Here is a 21,757-nt window from a genome sequence, read left to right as displayed (position 1 = left end):
GGGAGAGTAACAAGATTAGAAATAACAAATACAGTACAGAATAAATTAAAGTGCTTCAAACTCCATTATATAATTTCAGAAAATTGGTTTCACACTGAAACGTTTAAATAAGAAAACCAAACGATTTAAGGAAAAAACCCACAGTATATGCATTTGAATTGCCAGAGTTTAGCGAGTTTTATCCTCAGCAGTGCGGTAGTGGTATCTGTTCTGAGGGCCACAGTAATTTGACCATTCATTTGGGTCAATATAGGCAAAATTATTTTTATTTTTCTTTATTTAAAAAAGTCAGTTTCATTCTTCTTGAAGATGAATAGCATTTATTAGTCAAAATGTCAAAGGAGTATCGTAAAAGTAATTGTATTTTTACATATAATTCTCCAAACTCTTGTATACAAAATGTTCTTATTACACTCAGTGCAATAAATTCAGAGGCTGTTATGGGACAGGAGATAGCAAAATTGGGGCCAATACTTTTCTAAGGCTTAGGATAATAAAAAGCGGGGCTTGGTTGTCCTCTCCTAACTAAATGAAGGAAATGTGATGCTCTAGAGTCTATTATGCCGGCTGGTTTTGTTTGTTTCTGTGAAGTTTAGCATCGCTCTCCTTGTACTGAGTCCTCAGGCCTTTTTCAATTTTTCTATTCGTGCATTAAAGGCCTCTTCCTGTATTTGCAGCTTTTCGTTTATCTCGGTCTGTGAAGACAATCATAAAAAAGTGGTTATGATGGAGCTATCTTTTGCTGCACATTGTCTTTGTGGTTTTGACATACTATAGTGCCTAAAGACAGACATTATCCCTCACACACCTTCCTGTTTTGCAGACATAGCCGTGTTCCAGCCTGTAGTGATGTGATAACACTTTATCATATTTCTCTGCACATTCCCAATGTATAGCATGTCTGCTATGAACAGGAAGTGGTATTTGGACAGCCATTTTTCACAGAGCCTTGTGTTGGAAGATAGGATAATTTATCTGTATTTTCAGACAGACTTTACCAATAAGCACCGAATCAGAATAACTGCTCAGGGCTCAGTTATTGCGGTGTGGTCGGTCCCCCCCTTCGCAATGGATGTTTTGTCTCCTGTGTAATACATTCTAAATGGGATCACAGAGAACTTCTGTTGTGAAATAACAACACAAATAATCTCACAATTAGAACAATTCTCATAATTAAGAGTATTCATCATACAGTATAACTCTTGGAATTATGCCACTTTGTGGTATAGTTTCGGGAGGAAAAAGTAAGCGACTGCTGACAGGTTTTAGTGTTTGCTGCAGCTGTGATAGCATTTAGCCTCTGGCACTGACATTCTGTGGACCAACATTGCTACCTGCACAATTCCAAAAATACTTTCACATTATCTGAACACTAGTAGCCTTGGAAATGTCCTCCCTTTTTCATGATGAATGATAAAATTATAGAGAGAGAAACGGTGGTGGACGATGCGGTAAACTTGGTGTTTTTGTTTAGGCAATTTAAAAAAGTCTACAAGTGTATGAGGAGTAGTTTATACACACAAGTATTAGTAAAGAATTCCAAGTTTAGAATGTTAATGTCTATAACATAATTTGTGGTCTTCAGGGTAACTATATTTTGAGAAACTTTTATTATTTTAGTTTATATAGAATAAATTAAAAAATGGAATACTGTTTTTGGTCCAGGCATAACTAACTTTTCATTTTTATTTATTTATGAGTGTAATTATAATAAATAGTTTTGAAATGTCCACCTGGTTGCCCTGTTTGATGAAATTTTGTTTTACCTTCACAGTAAGAGTTGATACGTATTTCTGGAAAGATCACATCAGTGTCAACAATTCTGGATTCTCAAGTGAGTATCAGTCTTTTCCGGCTCAAGTTTCATCAAGCCCTGTGGTCGACCTCTGGCCTCGGGTTGCTCGTCTTTTTTTGTGGTTGGGTAGAGGAGACAATGAGGGACGAACACGGTCCTCCAGGTTTCAAAGGAACTCTGTCATCTTGTAGGAATCACTAACCCCTCAGGTGTGATTTGGTAGAGGTGAAAGAGCACTGGTCTAGGGGTATGGGGACCTAGAGATTAGTTTAGCTATGTAGCTTTTGGCAAGTCACTTAACTACCTTGGGTGCTAGTTCTTATCTGCAAAATTAAGTAGTTGAAAATTAAGTATGTTCACGTTACATGCTGGCTTTTAAATTCATGATTCTAGCTCCTTATTTTGTGATATATTCACCAATGTTATATTTCGCTATGACATCTGAAATATTTTAAAATATGTTACTCCTGCTTCTTTGTCATACATTAGACCATATAGGAACTGAAATGGTTTGAAGAAATAATCTTGTCACAATTCCAAAGGATTAGGAAGCACTGCTCTAACTAAATGATCGATTTTTCCCACTGTCAATTAATTTGCTTTATGTCCACCAATAATCTCATTTCTTTTTAACTAAGGACAGATGTACTTTCATCTACCAGCTTCTGTTTCACTATCTCACCATGGTTTTCATGTCAACTTTTCTGGTATTTCACAGAAACAGAATTCATTGATGTAAGTGTGGGCTTTGGGGAGAAGGTTCATGAAGGTCAGGGTCCCCCCCATAGAGCAGTGTACTGAAGGAGGGGAGGTCTCTAGACAGTGGCGATCAGTACTTCAGTTCAGGCACAACCAGCAGGGTCTGGATGAAAAGACTCTTTGTCTGGTCAAGACTAGGTTGTCATTAGTCTACCATGTCTCCATGTTATTCCTCAGAACACTGCTCAATAGACAAGTTATCCCACAACCACTAGGATAGGGAAGGCCATATTTTCTTTTAGGAAACAATGGAAAACTCATGCCCTGGCTTCAGTAGCCTGTCAGCGATCACTCCCCTGAGGTGATCTCCCACCTAGCTTATCTAACCTGGGAATTGAAGTTGACCCCAAAATACCTATGGTCCCAAGATGGCCAATTTCTCTCAGGATTTTCACATTATTTTACCCTATTGCTTGAACATGGCCAACAGCCAACGTTTAATGCCAAAATTTAGTGTTAGCATTCATATTTCTCTGAAATGTAATTCTTTAAATATATTAAAGTTTGCTCTATTGGGCATAATTTTTATTATGCAACTCAGGGCCAAAATAATTTCATTTTGAATGTATCTTTAAAATTAAAAAACCTAAACTATATAAGCTGAAAATGTTTGCTCTGCTCAGTATAATTTTAATTAACATCTCAGGGCCAAGATAACTTCATTCTTAATAAATTTCTAAAACTATAAAGTGAGTCAATAGGCGAGTAAGTGGATTAACATAAAAATTTAAGGATTTGCACTACATTTTCAGAAATGTCTGAATTATAGAAAGTGAAAGATGCCTGTAACCACACTGGAGAAGGAGCTCTGAAAAACATGTACTTAAAACATGAATTCTTTACTGCCTTTTCCTCTAAAAATTATAACAACAGTATGACTTCAAATAAAGAAGGAGAAAAAACTATTGGAAAATTTAAGACGTCTTACAAATAATAATTCATTAAATGTTCCTACAGCAGGTCAGTGTATTCAGAAGGCTTATATACACTGACCACTGCCATGTGGCTACCTTTTAACAAGAATGCAGCAGTTTTTAGAGCCAGGAACGTTGGAAGGCAGGCTTTAGAAGTGGAAAAGAACTTACCCCTCTAAAACAGGGGAGAAATTTGGCTAGGCAGAGAGTAATTACCCAATTTGGAATTTGATCAAGACACAAGGGTAAACACTGAAAAAGTGCCACACCATGGGAGTATTAAAATCCATAGTAGTCTGGTCGTGATGTAAGCGGTAATGTGGTTTTTGTGGATAACACTGGAATTAGAACTAGAACCCAGTTCACAGCCTCCTTTCAGGGCCTTTCATCAGTTTCCGACCGTGGAAACTCTGGACAAATGACTTAGTCCTTCTCTCTTTCTCATTTTTCAATTTATTTATCAGGGAAATTTCTGCCTAATTTGCATGGAGTTCACTAGGATTATTGAGAGAAAACATATAAAGGGGTTTTCTATCTTGAGACATTGTATAAGTCCACATCATCGTGCCATTTTATTGAAAAATTGGCAATAATTTGGCCCAGGCGAGTGTCCATGAATCTACTTAATGTGGAAATGATCATGACACCTAAAGGATCTGCATCCCTCACCTCTGGTCCAAGCTCTTCCTATGCCTAATGACATTTAGATGAGCCAGCTAATGAACTTCCAGGCCCAGTAAGGATGGCTGCAGGCCACTAGGACAATAACACACACATATAGCAATCATACTCTTTCTGTTACAGAGTAGCGGTATAAATGCTGCAGACCCTAATATTAAAAACAAATTTCAATGAATAGTTAAAAACATATTGCTCACTACATGGAACATGGCCTTGGTCAAGATGTTTTCAATTTTTTGGGCCTGCAAACAATTCTATTACTGTCTAGTAGTTCCTCGGCAATCATTTCAGAGCCGCAGGATTGCAAAGGAGCCCAGGGCCATGATTATACATAAACTATATTTAGATGAAATGTTATCAAATCTAAAAAGGAGATATGTTCTGAACTCAGCTTAATTCAACTGCACTTTGCCTTTCTATACAGTAACTAGTTATTACATTCATGGGGTTGTTAACAATAAAGCTTTGTATAAAACGTGTTCTTCCACTATTACTGGTAAACACTAAACACCCCTTATTAAACCGAGGACTTTGGCTGATTCTGTTGGCATCAAATCATTAAATGCCCATGTAAATAGTGCATTAACATTTGATGATTAAACAAATACTAAGGTATGTTCATGCCAAGCTAATCTTTTGCTCTTTCTAAATTAGTTGCTAATACAGTGAGCTATTTATATATAGTCTCATGTTCAGATAACAACTAAATCTTTCTGAGTTGCATTAATATTTTAAACATGCAGTATACTGTCCCATTGATTCATTGTCATTTCCACAAGAAATTATAAATCCTCTCAAAATATGCAATTCGCTTATTTAATCATTTTGCCTAGGAAATGATACAAGTCTGTGTTGAGCTAGAAATGAGTTTATTTTGGACAGGAAAAACATTAAGCATAAAGCTAAGCTGACTGATACATCATTGGCAGTTGCCACTGAGATGGCCGTTGCCATGACCATTTTCATGCAGCCATTGGTGTAAATTGCTTAGCTATTAGCGCAATGTGAAAAGGAACAAACTCGCTGAGAGGGAATTCAAAGATTTGAAGGCCTCTCTTTAGAAATTTGGTGAGAAGACATAGCTAAGAATTATGGTTTGATCTTCAGTGTTTACTGTCTAGAAATGTATTCCAATCGCTCTTGCATGAGCAATCTTTACAGGGTGACAAGAGACAAGGTCTTTACCATGTTCTTTTTTGGGCTTCAATGTCAAATGATTTTAGAAACTGATAATCCACACCATACCATGTGCTGTTGGCAAATCTATTTTGTGGTCTTATTGAGCCTCAGATGACTTAACTGAGAATTATGTGGAGATGTTAAATTGAACTCCTCCATCGTAAACATCACTCTTGCTGGCAGAGTGTGGGTAGTGTTTAAAGACAATAAGGTTGAGGTTGGCTAATTAATCAGTAATAAAGAAAGTGAGCACACTATCAAGGCTGAGTACCTGAATGCTGATTAAAACGTCATCTGTGACTTGATCCAGCACTGATTTTACATCTTCAATGGTGAAACCAGCTAAAAGATCTGTGTCTGAAGTGTCGGCTTCTGGCTGGGACTCCACAGCGCCTTGTTCTTGATCCAGCCCCTAGAATATTGAAAGTAAACAATACTCAAGTGATTTCTGGAGCATTCAGTGATTTATATGTAACCTCAAACTTCTCTCGGGTACTTTCTTACCAGGAATAATGTCAGCCTGGAGGGACATTTTGATTTGATGTTATCCTGCGTTTTCATTATGCATGAGGGTCATGTTGAATCAAGCCATGATGCTAAGCAGTGCCTACTTTTGGGAATGTGAAGATGGAGATTGAAGAGGATGGAGTGGAAGAGATTAAAATTGCTGAGCTACCCTCAGCTGGCCCACCTTTGAATCAATGCTAAAAGAAATATTTATGTTTAGCTAGGAAAAGTCAGAGGGAAAGAAAATGGAAGAGCATGGGTCCCTTTCCTTTTGCCCTTAGAGAATATAATCCTGAGATAAGGGGAATTAAGAGACAAGGAACATACCTTCATTTCTGTATCCAGTGTTGGGGGTGGCTCTATGAATGTTGAGTAAATATCAAATGAGATTCCTTCTTCTAGAGGATCAGGGAAAAGGCAACCTGAAGGCTTGACAATCTCTATCACTTGCTGGAAGGGAAGAAAACAGCTGTATTATGACAAAGTCTTTGGTGAGTAACCACAATTTCAGCCAATTCCTGTATATATAAATACATATGTATTTATATCAAGTTCCAAGTCTATTTTTTGGTCATCTTAAGTCATTTATCTCCTCTGATTTCTTGACGCCATTGCCCTCTTAGTTTTCTAGTGCTTTTTGTGCTCCATATCTGATAATTAGCATTTTATTTTTCCCACTGTCTTATTCTCTTCCTATTATACTATGTGGTTTAGGATGTCATTTTGTATTACCTTGGTTTTTGTTCCATGCGTCAATGTCCCTGTCCTCCTGCCTACAAGCTTTCTGCAGGTAGAGATCATGTTTTAGATCCTCTGTATACCTTCTCCAGTTCTGGCAGAGTCAGTAACAGTCTGATGTTTATCGATATTATCAGCAGAGTGTAGCTGTCCTTGGGGGCAATGGCGAAGCGGCCATAAAGAGCTTGGTGATAAGGACAATAAAGGCTCTAAAGAGTAATGTATAAAGCCAGCACACAGCAAATCAGAGAGTAGATTTGCAAAATCAACCCAAAACACAGAGGGCAGGGCAAGACTTCACCGTAAGTATTTAACAATTCTGCAGCAAGAGCGTGCCAACCAGAGGGAGGGTGATAGCTGGTCAACAGTGGAAATAAAGAAATAGGAGTCAAAGAAGCCAAGTTAAGCAGTGTCCATCCCACCACGACTTGGGGGTGAGAAAGAGATGAGGCTACTGACGGCATTAAACATTGAGTCATTTTATTAGTTCCTGTTGTTCTGATTCCATGTTTCACAAGCAACATTTTGATCATAATTTGACTTCCCATCTCAACTGATCTATAAAGACATGCCCACTTGAGTGCTCTGATTTTCATGTCTATGACATTCCTTACTTTAAATCAATAAATTGCTGTCTTAATTTATATAGTAAGCTCTCAGGAGCTTGTTTTTATGGTCCTGAGATGGAGTCAGACACTGTATGCTGACAAAGTAAGACCCTGAGCCTACAAGTTTGAAGACAAAACTTTAGAAATGCATAAATTACCAAATAATTACCATCTCACGAGGCCTGGAAAAACTCTGAAATCAGCATACATTCATTTCTAAGTTCGCCACAATATTTCAAATAAACTTACGTGTTATAATATTTCATTTAAATATTAATATTTTTTCTTTAGAAGGTTTTGGGATGCCCTAGAGGCTAAGTTATTGCTTGATCATACCAACGTACATTGCATTGAATTCATATTGTTAATTTAATTTGATTTTGTAAGAAGTTGATGTTTAGTATAAATACATAGAAAAACAGAAGTGTCCTAACTTTATAGTCAAGGAAATTTGGAAACCAAGAGATTCAATGATTGGCTTTAAGTCAACTAATTACTTAGTGACGGGGCTGGGAGTTAAACCGTGGTATGCCAACTTCTTGGCCTGTGCACTTTCCAGTAAACTGTAATATGTCGTGTTGCCACACTTGGAAATTATTAATAGTATTAAGCACTTAATCTCTATTCTGTTAGATGACATCATTCCAGGTTGTTTATCTTAAGTTGACTAAATGTTAATCAAAATAGAATATCTAGAAAACATATCAGAATGATTCTTTTCTCTCACAATATTCATAAGCCATTGTTTTTTTTTTCCCTAAATGGAACATACAAGCATTTTCATCTTCCCACAAAATTATTTGTACCTTTTTCACCATGCTTGCTTTTCATCCTCCCACATCTTATATTGCTCTTTATTTTACCAACCTAGGAAAATGAAACAGCTGAACCAATTTCAATGTCCCTGAAACATTATAGGTAAAATAAATAAGCTGTGCATGGGAATCCGGAGACAAGGGAAGATGATGAGGTATTTATTTAGTGGTACAGACTTTAATATAGGGTGAGAAATAGAAATTTTGAGGAAGTGGTGGTGAGTGAGACATTGAAGAAAGAAGAGAGAAAGGAATTGAATGGAGTTTACTGAATTTATTACGGGTATTAAGAAAGTAAGCACGAGATAATCTGCAAGGTAAATATTCTCTCTCAACAAAGCAGAACTTTATCTTGCTGCTGTTGCCCCATCTGTCTTGCTGCTATGCTTTTCCATACACAGCTAGGCCTTTCTGCTAATTTTCTCTGACCCCACTCGGTGTAAGCTCTCCACAGGTCGCCTCTCCATCCTGGTCGTAGCAGATGCTACCATCGGCCCACTTGTGACCTTTCTTCCATCAGATTATACACTTAAACACAAGCAGGTAGTCGTGCTCAAGTCTCTCATTTTAGCCTTCACACCCCTGCACTCTGGATATCTTTATAAGGCTCACCTGAACTACTTGCCAATGACCCAGTTTTCCTGGTCTTTGGCACCGTTGTGTGTGTGTGTGTGTGTGTGTGTGTGTGTGTGTTTTGTGACCTAGGCACACACCTGGAAGCTTGGAACTCCTCAGCTCCACGTCATCATTTCTTTGGTGGAGTGAAGCTCCCGTGTACCCTCAGAACATGAAGCTCTGACTGAGAGTTGGGCTTGTCTTTTTCTTGATTTGTATGAGTGTAGCTCATAAAGCTATTCATTTGATTTAATTCATGCACAAAAACTGGGGGCGAGAATTTCTTTTCTTCAGGGTGTTTGGCATACTATCAATGAACTAAACCATGGCTATGTTTATTCCCTTCATGAAGGTGGCATTTGGCTATGTTAGTAAGATACTGTAAGGGAAAGAAATATCCCAATTTCAGATGAGGGTAGATATAAAGTCATTTCATTAAGAAAAAGAAGGTACACTGTCAAATATCTAGTTTGAAATAAACATAGTGAGCAGAAGCATCAGAGTGATTTTTCCCCCTCAAGTAGCTTTTCCAAAAAATAAGTTCAAGGAAAATTAGAATCAATAATTGTGGTGAGAGCACAGAGCTAGCAAATATGTTTAAATGAAACCGTCTGATGCAATACTTTCTTTAAAAAAATACAATTAGGCCTTTGTATTTTTTTTTTAACAAAACCTCATGTTTTACAACATCGCTGGTTCTGTAATAAAATCTATTTAAAACAGAGAGACATGGTCAGCTTTACTAAGTTAGATTTTCTGAAAGAACATTATAATTTCCTCAAGTCTATGAATAGTTGAAGCAAATTAAATAAAGCTAGTTTTATAACTATTTTTATACATTCCTGTAGAATTCTAATTGTCTCATATTTTTTTTCCTCAAAAGTCTAATATGTTACCTCTTAAATCTAGAAAAATAAAAACAGAAAAAGGATCAAGTATGTTTATTAAAAAAACACTCCTATTTGGTACCCTGATTTAGCAACCTCCCTCTCTTCTATAAGAGAATAGCACCCATAATCTTCAGATCAGGAAACAAAGGGAAAGACTTTAAGTGACTTGCCTGAGGCCTAATGCTGAGATTAAAAATCAGGAGTTTCTGATTATACACATACATCCATTTGGCCAAATGATTGGTTTTGCTTGACTTTCAAATATCCCCTAAATATTACTTTGAATGTAAAGCAATAAATGTGTTTCTCTTGCCATTTTTGAATGCTTGCACACAAATGGATATAATAAAAACAATCATGTTGTTCCATGTGAATGCCATTTATATTTTTTCTGATAATGAGCAGACCATTTGAACCAAGGTGAGTACATTAAAAGCTCTAATAAAGAAGAGAATAGATTTCTAAACAGAATAATGGACTGTTAAGTGAACATACAATAAATAACATCTACAGATGTGGTGGCTAGAAAATTAGTTTTGCATAACTTACCAATGTATATTTCCCCCAGATGTTATCTGTTACATGAGAATTAACTTAAGTTAGTTACATTGTTCATTACGTGCACATTGCATTAGTGTTATTTAAGATGGTTTACTATCTGAGCTTTGGTTGAATCATGCTATCGTATTTAAAGAATATCGAGTAAATGGCTTTTGGCATAATTTAATACTCATAAGAAAGAAATTTCATCATCGACTATTAAATGATGTAGCTTTAAAAAAAGCCAAGGTCTTTACTTACAAGCCAAATGAAATCACTTGAAATCTTTTAAGAATTTACATATACCGTATGAAATGGACATCTCTCATGGGAATAATGATAGGAATCTTGACTCTCCTGGAACTAAGTACAGGGTCAGTTTAGGTCTAAAAATATACTTATAGGAAGCAGAATCTGCTTCCAGATCTTATGGTATCTGAAAAGAACTATAAAGGTTTTATCTGAAAGTTGTGTTACCTCATGCTTTCTTTCTTTACTTTATGTGCTAACATTATTGATAATATTGTCTGGTTTATCGTTTTTGTTTGTTGTTATTTGTTTTTGTGGTTATTGTTTTTGTTATTTGTTTATTGTTTTCTTTGAAGAAAGTGTAGGTGATTTGTGGGTAGTGTTTGTACCACTGAAATCTATGATTAAGGTGGCAATTATTAAATTATTCAAGATATTAAAAATGCCATTGAGATGACAACTTTCCACTGTTTTCAATGGCAGAAAGCAAGACAAATCTCTTAGCCCCTTTTTGAGCTACAGAAACACATAACAAATACCGGTATGCTTTAAAAAGACATTTGTTTGGAATTATCAGATGACGACTTCATATGTAAATCAGAACTTAGGAAAAAATGTCACAGTTTCAAAAAGCAAACTTTATTGCAAACTTTTCTCAATTCTAACTAAGGAAAAAAGGCATAAAAATTCCTGTAATGTTTTAACTATTTTCTCCCCTTCGAGAAAGGCATTACTCATTTGCAAGTCTAATTAAAAAGTACTTGTGTGGTTCTGGAAATTTTTAACAAAAAATTGTAACCCACTGGCCACAACATACTACACAAAAAGTAAAACATATGAATGCCACCTGCAAAATGCAATAAACTCTGGTAATGTCATACTGAGGCCATAAATTTAAAATCAAAAGAGAGGAAATTCAAAAGCTAAGATTATCAGAGAAACTTGAATTAATCCATTTCTAGAGTGTTTTTCTTTTGTCTTCAGCTATCACAAACTTCTTAAGATATCCTATAAATGTAGAATATCAATTCTGCTACAAGAGTCCTCCTCCCCCTTTGCATTTTGACTTGGAAATAAATTTGCAAATGCAGCACATTAATTTTCTTTCCTATGCTTAATATGCAGTATTTACATTTTGAAAAGGTTCAAAATGTTGCCAGGCTTCTGTAGGGTATGAATAGACATCTAATAGCAACTTCTATTTTTATCCACAGCATGTTGGTAGTTTGAACATTTATAACTTAATAGAGCTTTGAGACGGTCAGATCCACATGCTAATCACCTAAACAGTGAACGGTAACACAGTACAAGTTAAGACAGGAAATGAAGACTACCCGTTCCGGCTGAAGCTGCAAGGAGGAATTTAAGTTGGCAGGCCACAGCAAACCAATTTGCAATCTGGCTAGGACACTCCAGTTAACACCTTGTGCCATTTTTATTTATATCTCTTGATTTGATCTTGTTTAACTTGTGCTTGAAAAATAAGGTTAGATAATTAAAGAAACGGATTCCAGAGTCTTTAAGATATCTTTAGTATTTCTAAGAGTACTCCTGCTTAAGGCCAATACTATAATTTGAAAAGAAATCTGAGTACTCCTATCGTAATGACCTCAGACAACAAAATCCTCTCTAATGAATTTGAAAAAGAGTACCTTCTTGTAGTGTAAATGCAATTTAAAAGGAAAAGATGTTTTGATCTGGCTGTGGTGCAAACATTTCCTGAGGAACAGGAGTTCTTCATATACACAGATATTTTCTAAAGATGGCAATAATCTGGAAGATAGACCACTGAATCATAGGCTGTTGACTTGGCTCTATCCCTAACTGTGTGATGCTAAGAAAATCCCCAGGCCTCCATTTATTTATCTATAAAAGGAGGGTAAGGACAATTGTGACCTTGCTACTTCATTGAATTGTTTCAAGCACAAATTAGATAATGTGGATGAAAAGGCTTGGAGTTCTTCAAAGGGTAATATTATTAAACCCAAAGGTGTATTATTATTATTGTTATTTATAATCACTGTTATTATAATGCCAGCATTGGAAGACAGACTAGAGCATCCATATTGAGGACAGTGATCCATGCTATTGCTATATGCTGTTGTTAATATTGCCCAAGCAGTCCAATTAACTCAGAAGAATTAGTTAGTGATGACATGCCATCACCCTGTTTCCATATTGTCACAGTCTTTAAAATACCAAACCTATATCTAATGCCATTTTATTTGAAGAATTGGACCCAAACAACTTTTCTTTTGAGACCTAGGTGGCATGACATAGGTAGTCATGAGGCATGGTTGGGACCAAGGCACATCGCCTATTTAGAAAAGGAGAGTGTTTACATCTAACTTTCAAAATGAGCAAATCTGCCTCGCCCCCTCCCCCGCCCTATTTATCTCGCTTTGTCTTCTGTTTTTCAGCATCCAATGTGGCCTGTGGTTGCCCAGATTGAATGCATTTCGAAAAGATTTCCTTTAACAAATTTTGTCACAAGTAAAGAGGGCATATAGGGCAAACGTCCAACATGTCTTTCTCGTGAACACTGAAATACCAGAGCTCTTGAAACTATTAAGTTCAACACTGTACTTTCGATTCTTAAATTGACTTTATCTTGCAACTTCCTCAGGATGAGAGACGGAAAGTATGGTTCCATTATAAATAGTTAGAAGATAACTAATGCTTTTCAAAAATATTTTTTTAGAAACCACTCAGTATATTTGTTTAGCTTACTAAGATATACTCTAAAAGGCATATCCTTGACCTCACTGTAAAGTATTGCAAACAGTTCTAATCATGGATGAGTTTTTCATTCATCTAGCTTGTTCTGTTTAAATTTGAGGTTTTTAATATTTAAAATTGAGGAAATATTCTAAAGTAACTCTTGTTTGAAGGACTGGAAATTAAATATCAGTATTTGTCAATTAGTTAGAATAATAAAGATGAGTAGTGCAATTATCTTTGTGGAAAGCCTGTTTTGAATTATCAAATATAAATTTAAAAATTTGATTTTATATATGTTACATTTTAATTACATCTTATGATAGCTTATATGACAATGAAGCTATTTCATCGTCTTTATATTTGAGAATAGTCTTTTTGAACAAATACCTATAATTGCAGAAATCATATGAGACAGTAAATCACAATAGTTAGAAGATAAACTACAGTGGAAGAACCCTAAGTTCTTGGTTCTGATCTTTCTCTTTTCACCAGCTTCCTGTTATTTTCACAGTTTAAACTACCTAAGTGAGAGGAGGCTGAAACTTTTGGATAAAGCCATACATGTAATTTACTTAACTTCAAAGCATCCTGATGGAACTGCACTTGAGTCCTGAAGTCATCAGTTGAAAGCAAAAAAAAAAAAAAAAAAACACTCCAAAAAACAAAGCACATTAAAACTATATTGAAATTAATTTTGTTTAGAAATATAAAGCCTTTTTGGGCCGAACTAGAATGTTTGTAAAGTGCTACGAAATCTTTAGAGAAGTCAACATAATGTTATTATTCCAACCTCTTAGACCCAAGATGTCTATTTTAAGTAATCTGACATTAAAAATGTGCTGACAAATATAGATTAAAAAACAACACAGGAAGTTGTAAATCAGTTGGTAACTCTTAGCATCAAGGAAATAAGAGACCATGAAAAACTAGTCATTTACTTTAGTCAACCTCATCCTTAATTTTTAACTAAAGAAAATTTGCAGAAGGCATGATGTTTACATTTTGGATATTTTATTCATAGTTCGTGTGTTTCCTTTTTCTCCAGTGGGTTCATAAATTAGTACAAGGAAACATGTTGTCACAGTTATAAATATTTCCCTCTCTGCGTAGCTCCTTCCACCATCCCTCCCCTTCCTTTAAAAAATCTCCACTAACCGATTCTTTAACTGTATTAGGCACTCTTTGGTCAGCTGGGCAGGATTTTCTCGCTTTGGAGGAGGAAACTGCTGTCAATTATCTTATGCGCCTGGCATTCTAGAAACACGGCTCTTACAGGAAGCACCCAAGCCTTTCCTTCTATGTAGGGCAACCCCTTATTATATACAAGGGAGTGTCATGATTTCAATGACCTGAAAAGAGTCATGTTTTCCCTTGCAGGGAACAGCTCATGGTACTCTAAGGTTCCAAGGCTTTCCATGGAATCTGAATTCTTGGAAATTAACTACAAAACTATTTTGTGGACAATGGTGTATACGGCCAGAGATTTTCTGAAAAAAGACTTTTTACTTATAATTTGTAAATCAGCCTAGTTTACTTAAAAACAAACGAACTGAAATAATAGTAACTCCAAAAAGTTTAGGTAGTATCTTTATTCCAGATTCAAATGTTGTAGAAATCTGGATTTTTTTTTCCTTAAATGTGCAGTCACAGTCCTGGATAGGCTCTGCCACTCAGACAGAGTATGTCTCAGATGTGATATCTTGATTTGTAAAATTAGGGAGTTGGACTAGGTCATCTCTAGCCCAGTTACAGATGTTATATCTTATGTTACTAAATTTCAAGTGGCTTTTTCTACATTTATATAAGACTCAAAGCTGCTGGCTTACGCAGATCCTTAGCTTCAGTATTCTTCTGTCATGTTGTAGGAGAATATTTGGATTACACACTCAGTGCTTCCTGGAATCTTAGACAGGCTGCAGCTTGTCCATTTTTTCTACTTAATTATCTTCCCCAAACCTGCTCCTCCTCCATTTTCTTTATCTCTCAATGGCATCAGCAGCTTCTTGGTTACTGGGCTGAAAACCTTGAGATTGTCTTGAGTTGTTCCCTCTGCCTTTGTCCATAACATCAAATCAACCACAAAATGTGTTTGAGGGCAGCTCCCTGCCGTCGGTCACACCTGCCCTCTTCTTTTTCATGACAATGCCCATCATGCAGCCTTCAGATCCAAGTTCTTGCCATCAGAGATCTTGAGCTCCAGGCATCCCGGACTCCTCACTGGTTCCCAATATGCACAGTGCCTGGGATGTAGTGGGTGCTCAATAAATACTTTTTATATTAAAAAAAAAGAAAAGAAAAGAAAGCATGGATGGAGGTGTTTTCCCAGCCCTGAGTCTTGCCTGTGCTGCCCCCTCTGCTTGGGAAGGCGTTTCTGTCTCATCCCTGCCGGGTAATATTCCATCAGGCCTTCCAGGCCAGCTCATTCACCTCAGTGAGGGTTTTCTTGATCTCCCTTGTGCTTCAGAGTCTTTTGCCTGTTCCTCTTGCATAGTACTTGTTACACTGTACCTTGAGTTATAGCCATGTATGAGTGATCTTCCGCCATGTTGTGGAAACAACGTGAAGGCAGGGATCTTATTCATCTTGAGGGTCCTTAGCTCAGGTCTTTTTACATAGGAGGTTTCGTTAGGTGTTGAGTATTCCATTAGGGAAACCATTCATTTAAAAATCTTCAGGGCCATCAGTTTGTTTGATCAGTGATGATTCAGTTTAACAAGTATATGATGAAAAATGATACCACTTGGAGAAGCAAACCTAATGGTTTACTGTTGCATCAGGGCAATATCTGCATCTCTTGGTTACCAATGGAATCCTAGAGTATTTTATTAGCTTAACGCCAAACAACTAAACAGCTTCTCACTGATTTGACTGCATTACTTAAACTGACTAATAGTTGTTTCGTAGACATGGGGTAGTTTAAAATTCTAAAGAATTTCCCAGAGATACCACTCCCTCTACATAGTTCCTGACAGAAGTAACATCAGATAATCTCTAGATTTTCTGAGTCACCTGAGACCAGGGGCCATGGTCCACATTGTTTTCCACGGGCCTCTCCCCGTGAGTCTCCCACCCCCAAAACAATGTGAATAGTATCCATTGGAGTTGTGGCAGCACTGGCCACCATCCAGGAAAATGAACGTCAATGATGAAAAAAAGCAGCTCTTGTTTACTGAGAACTTATTCTGAGCCTGGCTTTGGGCTGGTTAGAAGGCACATCACAAATATTAGGTCCTTTAATTCATACTACATTGCAAGGAGAGGTTTTATTGACCTCATTTTTTGAATGAAGAATCTAAAGCTCAAAGAAGCTAAGTAACTGGGTCAAGGTCATACAACTAGAGAATGGTGAATTCCTTCCGAACTTGAACCCAGATCTATTTGACTCCAAAGCCCATGTGCCTAAACCTTAGGGTCAAGTGGAACCCCACTGGTTCTTTATAAATCCCCAAAAGTGTTTCTCTCCAGTTGATAGGTGAGGAAATAAAGGTTCAGAAAAGAAAAATAACATATGTACATTGGGAATCTGAAAGAATAAGTTGCCAGGAAATTTCAGAACAAGTTTGCTCGCTGGCTGCTCTCAGCACTACAGTGCATTGTTCCAAAATAAGTCAACAGAAGTAAGGCATGGAGGATGGGTTTTTTTTTTAAGATGGCAAGATATAAAAAGTATTTGGTTTATAAAGAAATTTGAGAACATGCTTAATTCATTTGTTTAAACAAGAAAGTACAGGAGCGTCAGTTTGCTTTTGGTGACTAAAACCGCATGTTCCTGCTCAAAGAGCAATTTGTCCTATTTGTTGTAATTGTAATTACTGTTTTCATTGGAATCACAGATTTTTCTAGGAACAGGCATGCAGAAAAACAACCAATAACCTAGACAGTTAAAACACACTGAGAAATGGGTATGGTTGTGCGAACAAATCTCTTGTGATTATTCTTCCACTGTGTGCTGTAATGTGCCTTAAATCCATTTCCATATTTTTAATTAACACTTAGTTCCAAAAAACTTTCTGGAGGCCATTTAAATCACAAATGGGGGAAAAAAACAAATTTGCTTTATCAGAAAATTGACTATAGACTATTTTGGTGGCTTTTATTATTTTTACATTTTAATGATTAAAATTAAATATAGCCTGATTACTCACGACAGAAGACAGTGAAATAATTTTCCCGGCTGATATAATTTTAAAGTCAAACCTGGGTGAATAAGATATTAGTTCTGCTCTGGATGAGTTTCATTGTCCATCCTGCGGCTCTAATTCCTGATCAGTTCCATCCATTTCAGAAAAGGAATTAAACAGCTGCACCGACTTACTTTTCTAGCAGAGACCCAGTGGTGCTTTGCCTTTATCTCAACAGCTGTCCTATCGGGACTAGAGTGTTGCTTCTGTCCTATGCATTTTAGGCACCTCTTTTCACAGTTGGAATCATTCATTTCTTTGAGTGGGAAACAGAGAATGCACACATATTATTTTAAAATTCTTTGCACCAAAAAAGCGATATTATCTGCTACATTGAAACACTGTCATTGTCACAAGTAAAAGGCGTAACTGCAGCTCTCTGCCGATGTTTATTTATCCGTGGACCCACAGCAAGGGCCACTGCTTCCTTATCTAGAAAATGGGGATAACAATAGTTACCCACCCCATGGGGTTTGGGGAGGGGTAAATGAATGGGTGTAAAGCACTCACACAGTGCCTGGCAAGGAGGAAGAGCTTAAAGTGTGAAGTTCTTGTGTTTTTTATTTCAGATTTTCACATCACATATTTATTTCTACAACAATGCTAAACAAAGCTCTCAGAAGATATGGACTTGGTCTGTTTTGTTCCCCACTTTATTGCCTGGCAGGCGGCTGATAAATAGTGGGAAAGTAATAAATATTTATCGAATAACTAAATGCAGGAAATCATTGTGGTCTCATATGGTTAGGAGATCATCTATCACTATTTTTCCCCCTACTATATAGTCTATTGACATACAGGGCACCAGATTCCGTATCCCCACACCCCCACTTCTCACCCCCACCCTCTACTATGACCTATAACTCAGGCCGCTCCTCATCTGGTGTCCAGCCCAGCTCCTTGACTTTACATGTTCCTCCCCTGCTATTTGTTATATTCTTCCAAAGGGTGTCCATGCTAGATGGAGTTATGCAAAACAGATAGATCGTAGCAGTAAGACTGGAATATTAGGATGAGTGTAGCCGGTTCCTTGATGGGGAAATTATTCAGGCCAGGAAAACCCTTGAAGGATTGTTCTGCTTTGCACACTTGTATGAGCACAGCCTTGGTATGAGGGGTTGCTAATGAAGCCAGAGAGTCTGGCCCAGCATGTTAATTTACTCGATTCAGGGAACTTCCCGGTATTTATAAATGAACTCCATACATAAGGCAGCTGATATTTAGATAAGAAAATCAGAAAACAGCACATGCTGTAATACAGTGCTTCAACAGACTGTAATATCTTTAAGCGATGCTAGCAAAGCTAACATCATTTAAGTAATCAAAACCAAGCAAGGACAATGAGCTACTGTTTCGAAATTCTTCTGCTAGAAATAAGAAACCAGGACTAAAACCATTTAAATAGTAAAAGTACATTGCAAAACTAAGCCATAGTATTAATTGGGTTAATCTAATTATACAACCTATAGCTAAGCCTTAACAGATTTCGGACTGGAGCATCATTGGAAACATCAGGCATGTGACTATCATCATCGCCCCAGGAGAAGGTGACAATTTTACCTTTGAGGGGTCTGGTGTTCAAGGCATGTTTTGAAGAACAGATAGAGTATCAAAATATTATGAAAAGACACATTCTATTTCTTTAGCTTCTGTTTGTGTTTGAAATATTTTATTCTTGTTTGGCTCGGCAATGATGAGAATACTTAAAAATGACTGGGAAGATAATATTTTACAGTAATTCTTTATTCTAAAAAATACCATTTTCCTTGCAGTTTATTTTTCATAACTGATTTGTTTATGTGCTTATTGGTAAGTAATTTTATTTTGGCTTTAGACACAGAAATACAGCATTGTAACTGATTTATTCTTTTGTCTGAGTGATTTTGCTATTGGTAGATCTTAAGACATTTTATTATTTTAACAAGAATGCTTTTAAAGCATTTGCTGTTACATCTCTAAACTTCACCATCTCACTAGCATCTGTTGGATTTAATCACCTACAGAACCACCTTATAAAGATTACCTTATCAGAAAAAGTGTCATCTCGTGAGCTTAGGTGTGAGAATTGCAAAATAAAGCTGAGCTACACTAACAACTGCTGTGCTAATTTATTGTAAATTATGTTTTTTGTTTGCAGAGATAAGACATGAGAAGTGTTTCTATTTAAATTCATTTCCTATTATTTCAACATTGATACCAAACAGCTTGACAAAAAAAAGTGAGAACATAGAATATTCCTTAAATAGGTTCTAGTGATAGTGAAATTTATTTTCTAAGCTATCGGTACAAGTCATGTCACACTGTTCTAGGTGTAGAATCAGACAGCACAATTAAGACAAAACATGGATGCTTAGAATGCTAGATGGAAATTGCTGATTATCATGTGAAGAGTGATGATTTATAGGATATGAACTGGAAATAATTGCATAGCAAGCTGGTCTACAACAAAGCTTTAATTCACTGGGCTGACACTGTAAACTCATAATGTGTCGACCTGGCACCAGCCATGATAGATTACGGCTGTTCAGAACACATAAGCCTGTCCCCTTCATGAGCATTCTGGGAACCGTAGTTCAGATGACCCCAGTAAAAACAACGGCACTGGTTTTAACCAAGCCGGTTCTCTAGAAATGTAAAAATCATGATGAGTCATTATATTATTAAAATTCAGAACTAGGTGGCAATGAATCACATGAAGTTATCATCTTTAAATCATCAAAGAGAGTATAAAATGGGTCCTATAAAGTATCATGAGTCTCAATGCATTTTTAACAAAATGAACCTCTTATATAAATAAGATTTTATTTTTATATTTATTGTTATTATTATTAAAACTAGAGTGAAATTTAGTGCTCATAAAAGCGAAGGGCTAATGTTGCTAGCTTGAGCCAGAAAGAGTATCAGCCTGTATTTGTAGACTGCTTTATGTAGCTCTGCCAGTAAATTTTGACCTATTCTTGTTCTTATGAGTCAATGCCAAACATGGGAATTTGTTTGATTCTTAAAAATGCATTAGTGGATGGGGCATGTGGTAAGCGGCCCTCAAAGCTATTTTGTTTTTTAACCTAAACTGGAATTTGAACTCTAGTCTTGAGAACCACTTGTGGGTCAACTCTGTTTCATGGCCCCCTCCCTTTTTTTTTTTTAATACATTGGATCTTTCAAAGAAAACCGAGTGGAAATACCATTTAAGAAAAAAGTGAAAAACCATTTTGCTGGCTTTGCTATGACTTTCTGCTGGTAAACTTGATGCTGTACCAGATCACATATTTAAAAGAAGAGTTTTGCCTCTAGTGTAAGATCTAGATTTTAGTTCAATTCAGTTGATCTGGATACCTTTCCTCCAGGCAGACACATCACAGGCAGCATTTCTGCCCTCGCATGGGGTACAGTCTGGAGGTGGAGTTAGAAGGCAGGGGATACAAATACCCGTACAATCAATTATACCAGTATGTGAGAATGGTTCCAGCTGGGCCAGAACAGGGGACTGCTGGCTTAGTCACACCTTATTTAGCTGTGGACTGACTGAATAGGAAGGGCATGGTGGGGTATGTGTCAGCTGGCTACTCTTCATAATAATTACCCATAGGCAGAGGAATAAGGGGCATTTGCATATAAAAACATGTTAAAATAAACTCGACTCTTAAAGAAGTTGAGCGCAATTTTGAACTGCTGATGAATATTACTTTGATTACAAAGAAGAACAGAAGGAATACTATTGTTAGTTAATGGTTATTTTTACTTAAAATGTTTATAGTTGGAGGGACACAAATAGACCTCTGGTCATAGATTATGGAAAACACATTTGATAGCTAAATATAAAAAAATCCAAATATTAATAACTACTGACATTTATGTAGTCCTTCCCTCCCAAAGCTCTTGACAAACATTACTGATTATATACACACAGGAATAGCACTGAATTGCTGCTACTATTTCAAAAGACTAGACATTAATCCAAGAAAAAAGTAACAAATGGCTGATCTACTTAAATATAGGTCTGCAGAATAGGGGTGTGCATTTAGAAATAAAAACTCACACCACAGCACCTCCCTCCCAAAGGGTTTGTCATATTTTATTTCAACTTTATTGAATGACTGGTCTTATTTAACTCCATTCTCTCACTAAGACACTTCCAGTGTTTGTGTTTTTTTCTCAGATGGAGACTGAGCTGGTTTATGACTGCCATGCAGCAGTGAATAAGGACCAGGGCTGATGGCGCCTCCTCTCTAAGGACATCAGCTCTGGCTCTTTAGTGCCTCCTAGTGGGAGGAGAGCTGATATGCCAGTGCAACACAGGAGTGTCTCCTACTGATGGACGAGTTTCGTTTCATCACGAACCAAGACTGTTCTTAGTTATCTGAGAAAAACCATCTGACTCAAATAAGTGTCATTTATGAAATATTAGATCAAATGAATTGTTGCTGGGCTGCTTGGTAACACTGATTAAAAAGATGCCATGTTTGTCATACTTGCTTGAACAAAGTGTAAATTATGGCAATAATCATTTTTAAAGGCCAGAAAACATAAAATGTTTAATGTACACTCTTAGGGCTCTTACTGTA

General features: G+C 36.7%; 1 protein-coding gene across 1 annotated transcript in view; it reads right to left on the bottom strand.

The window, feature by feature from the left end:
* Positions 1–262: 262 nt before the first annotated feature.
* The window catches only part of CABCOCO1 (ciliary associated calcium binding coiled-coil 1), a 120,206-nt gene continuing 98,711 nt past the window's right edge, over positions 263–21,757 (bottom strand). Inside the window, exons 6-8 of the mRNA XM_070611808.1 lie at positions 6,163–6,285; positions 5,600–5,740; positions 263–695 (exon numbers count right to left, since the gene is read on the bottom strand). Of these exons, the coding sequence (XP_070467909.1) occupies positions 621–695; positions 5,600–5,740; positions 6,163–6,285 (339 nt within the window). The 3' untranslated portion in view covers positions 263–620. The remainder of the gene's footprint in view (positions 696–5,599; positions 5,741–6,162; positions 6,286–21,757) is intronic.

Source organism: Equus przewalskii, chromosome 1, assembly GCF_037783145.1.
Source record: "Equus przewalskii isolate Varuska chromosome 1, EquPr2, whole genome shotgun sequence".
Classification (NCBI taxonomy): Eukaryota; Metazoa; Chordata; class Mammalia; order Perissodactyla; family Equidae; genus Equus; species Equus przewalskii.
The sequence above is the reverse complement of the archived record's forward strand: the minus strand, read 5'-3'. Positions and strand labels throughout refer to the sequence as shown.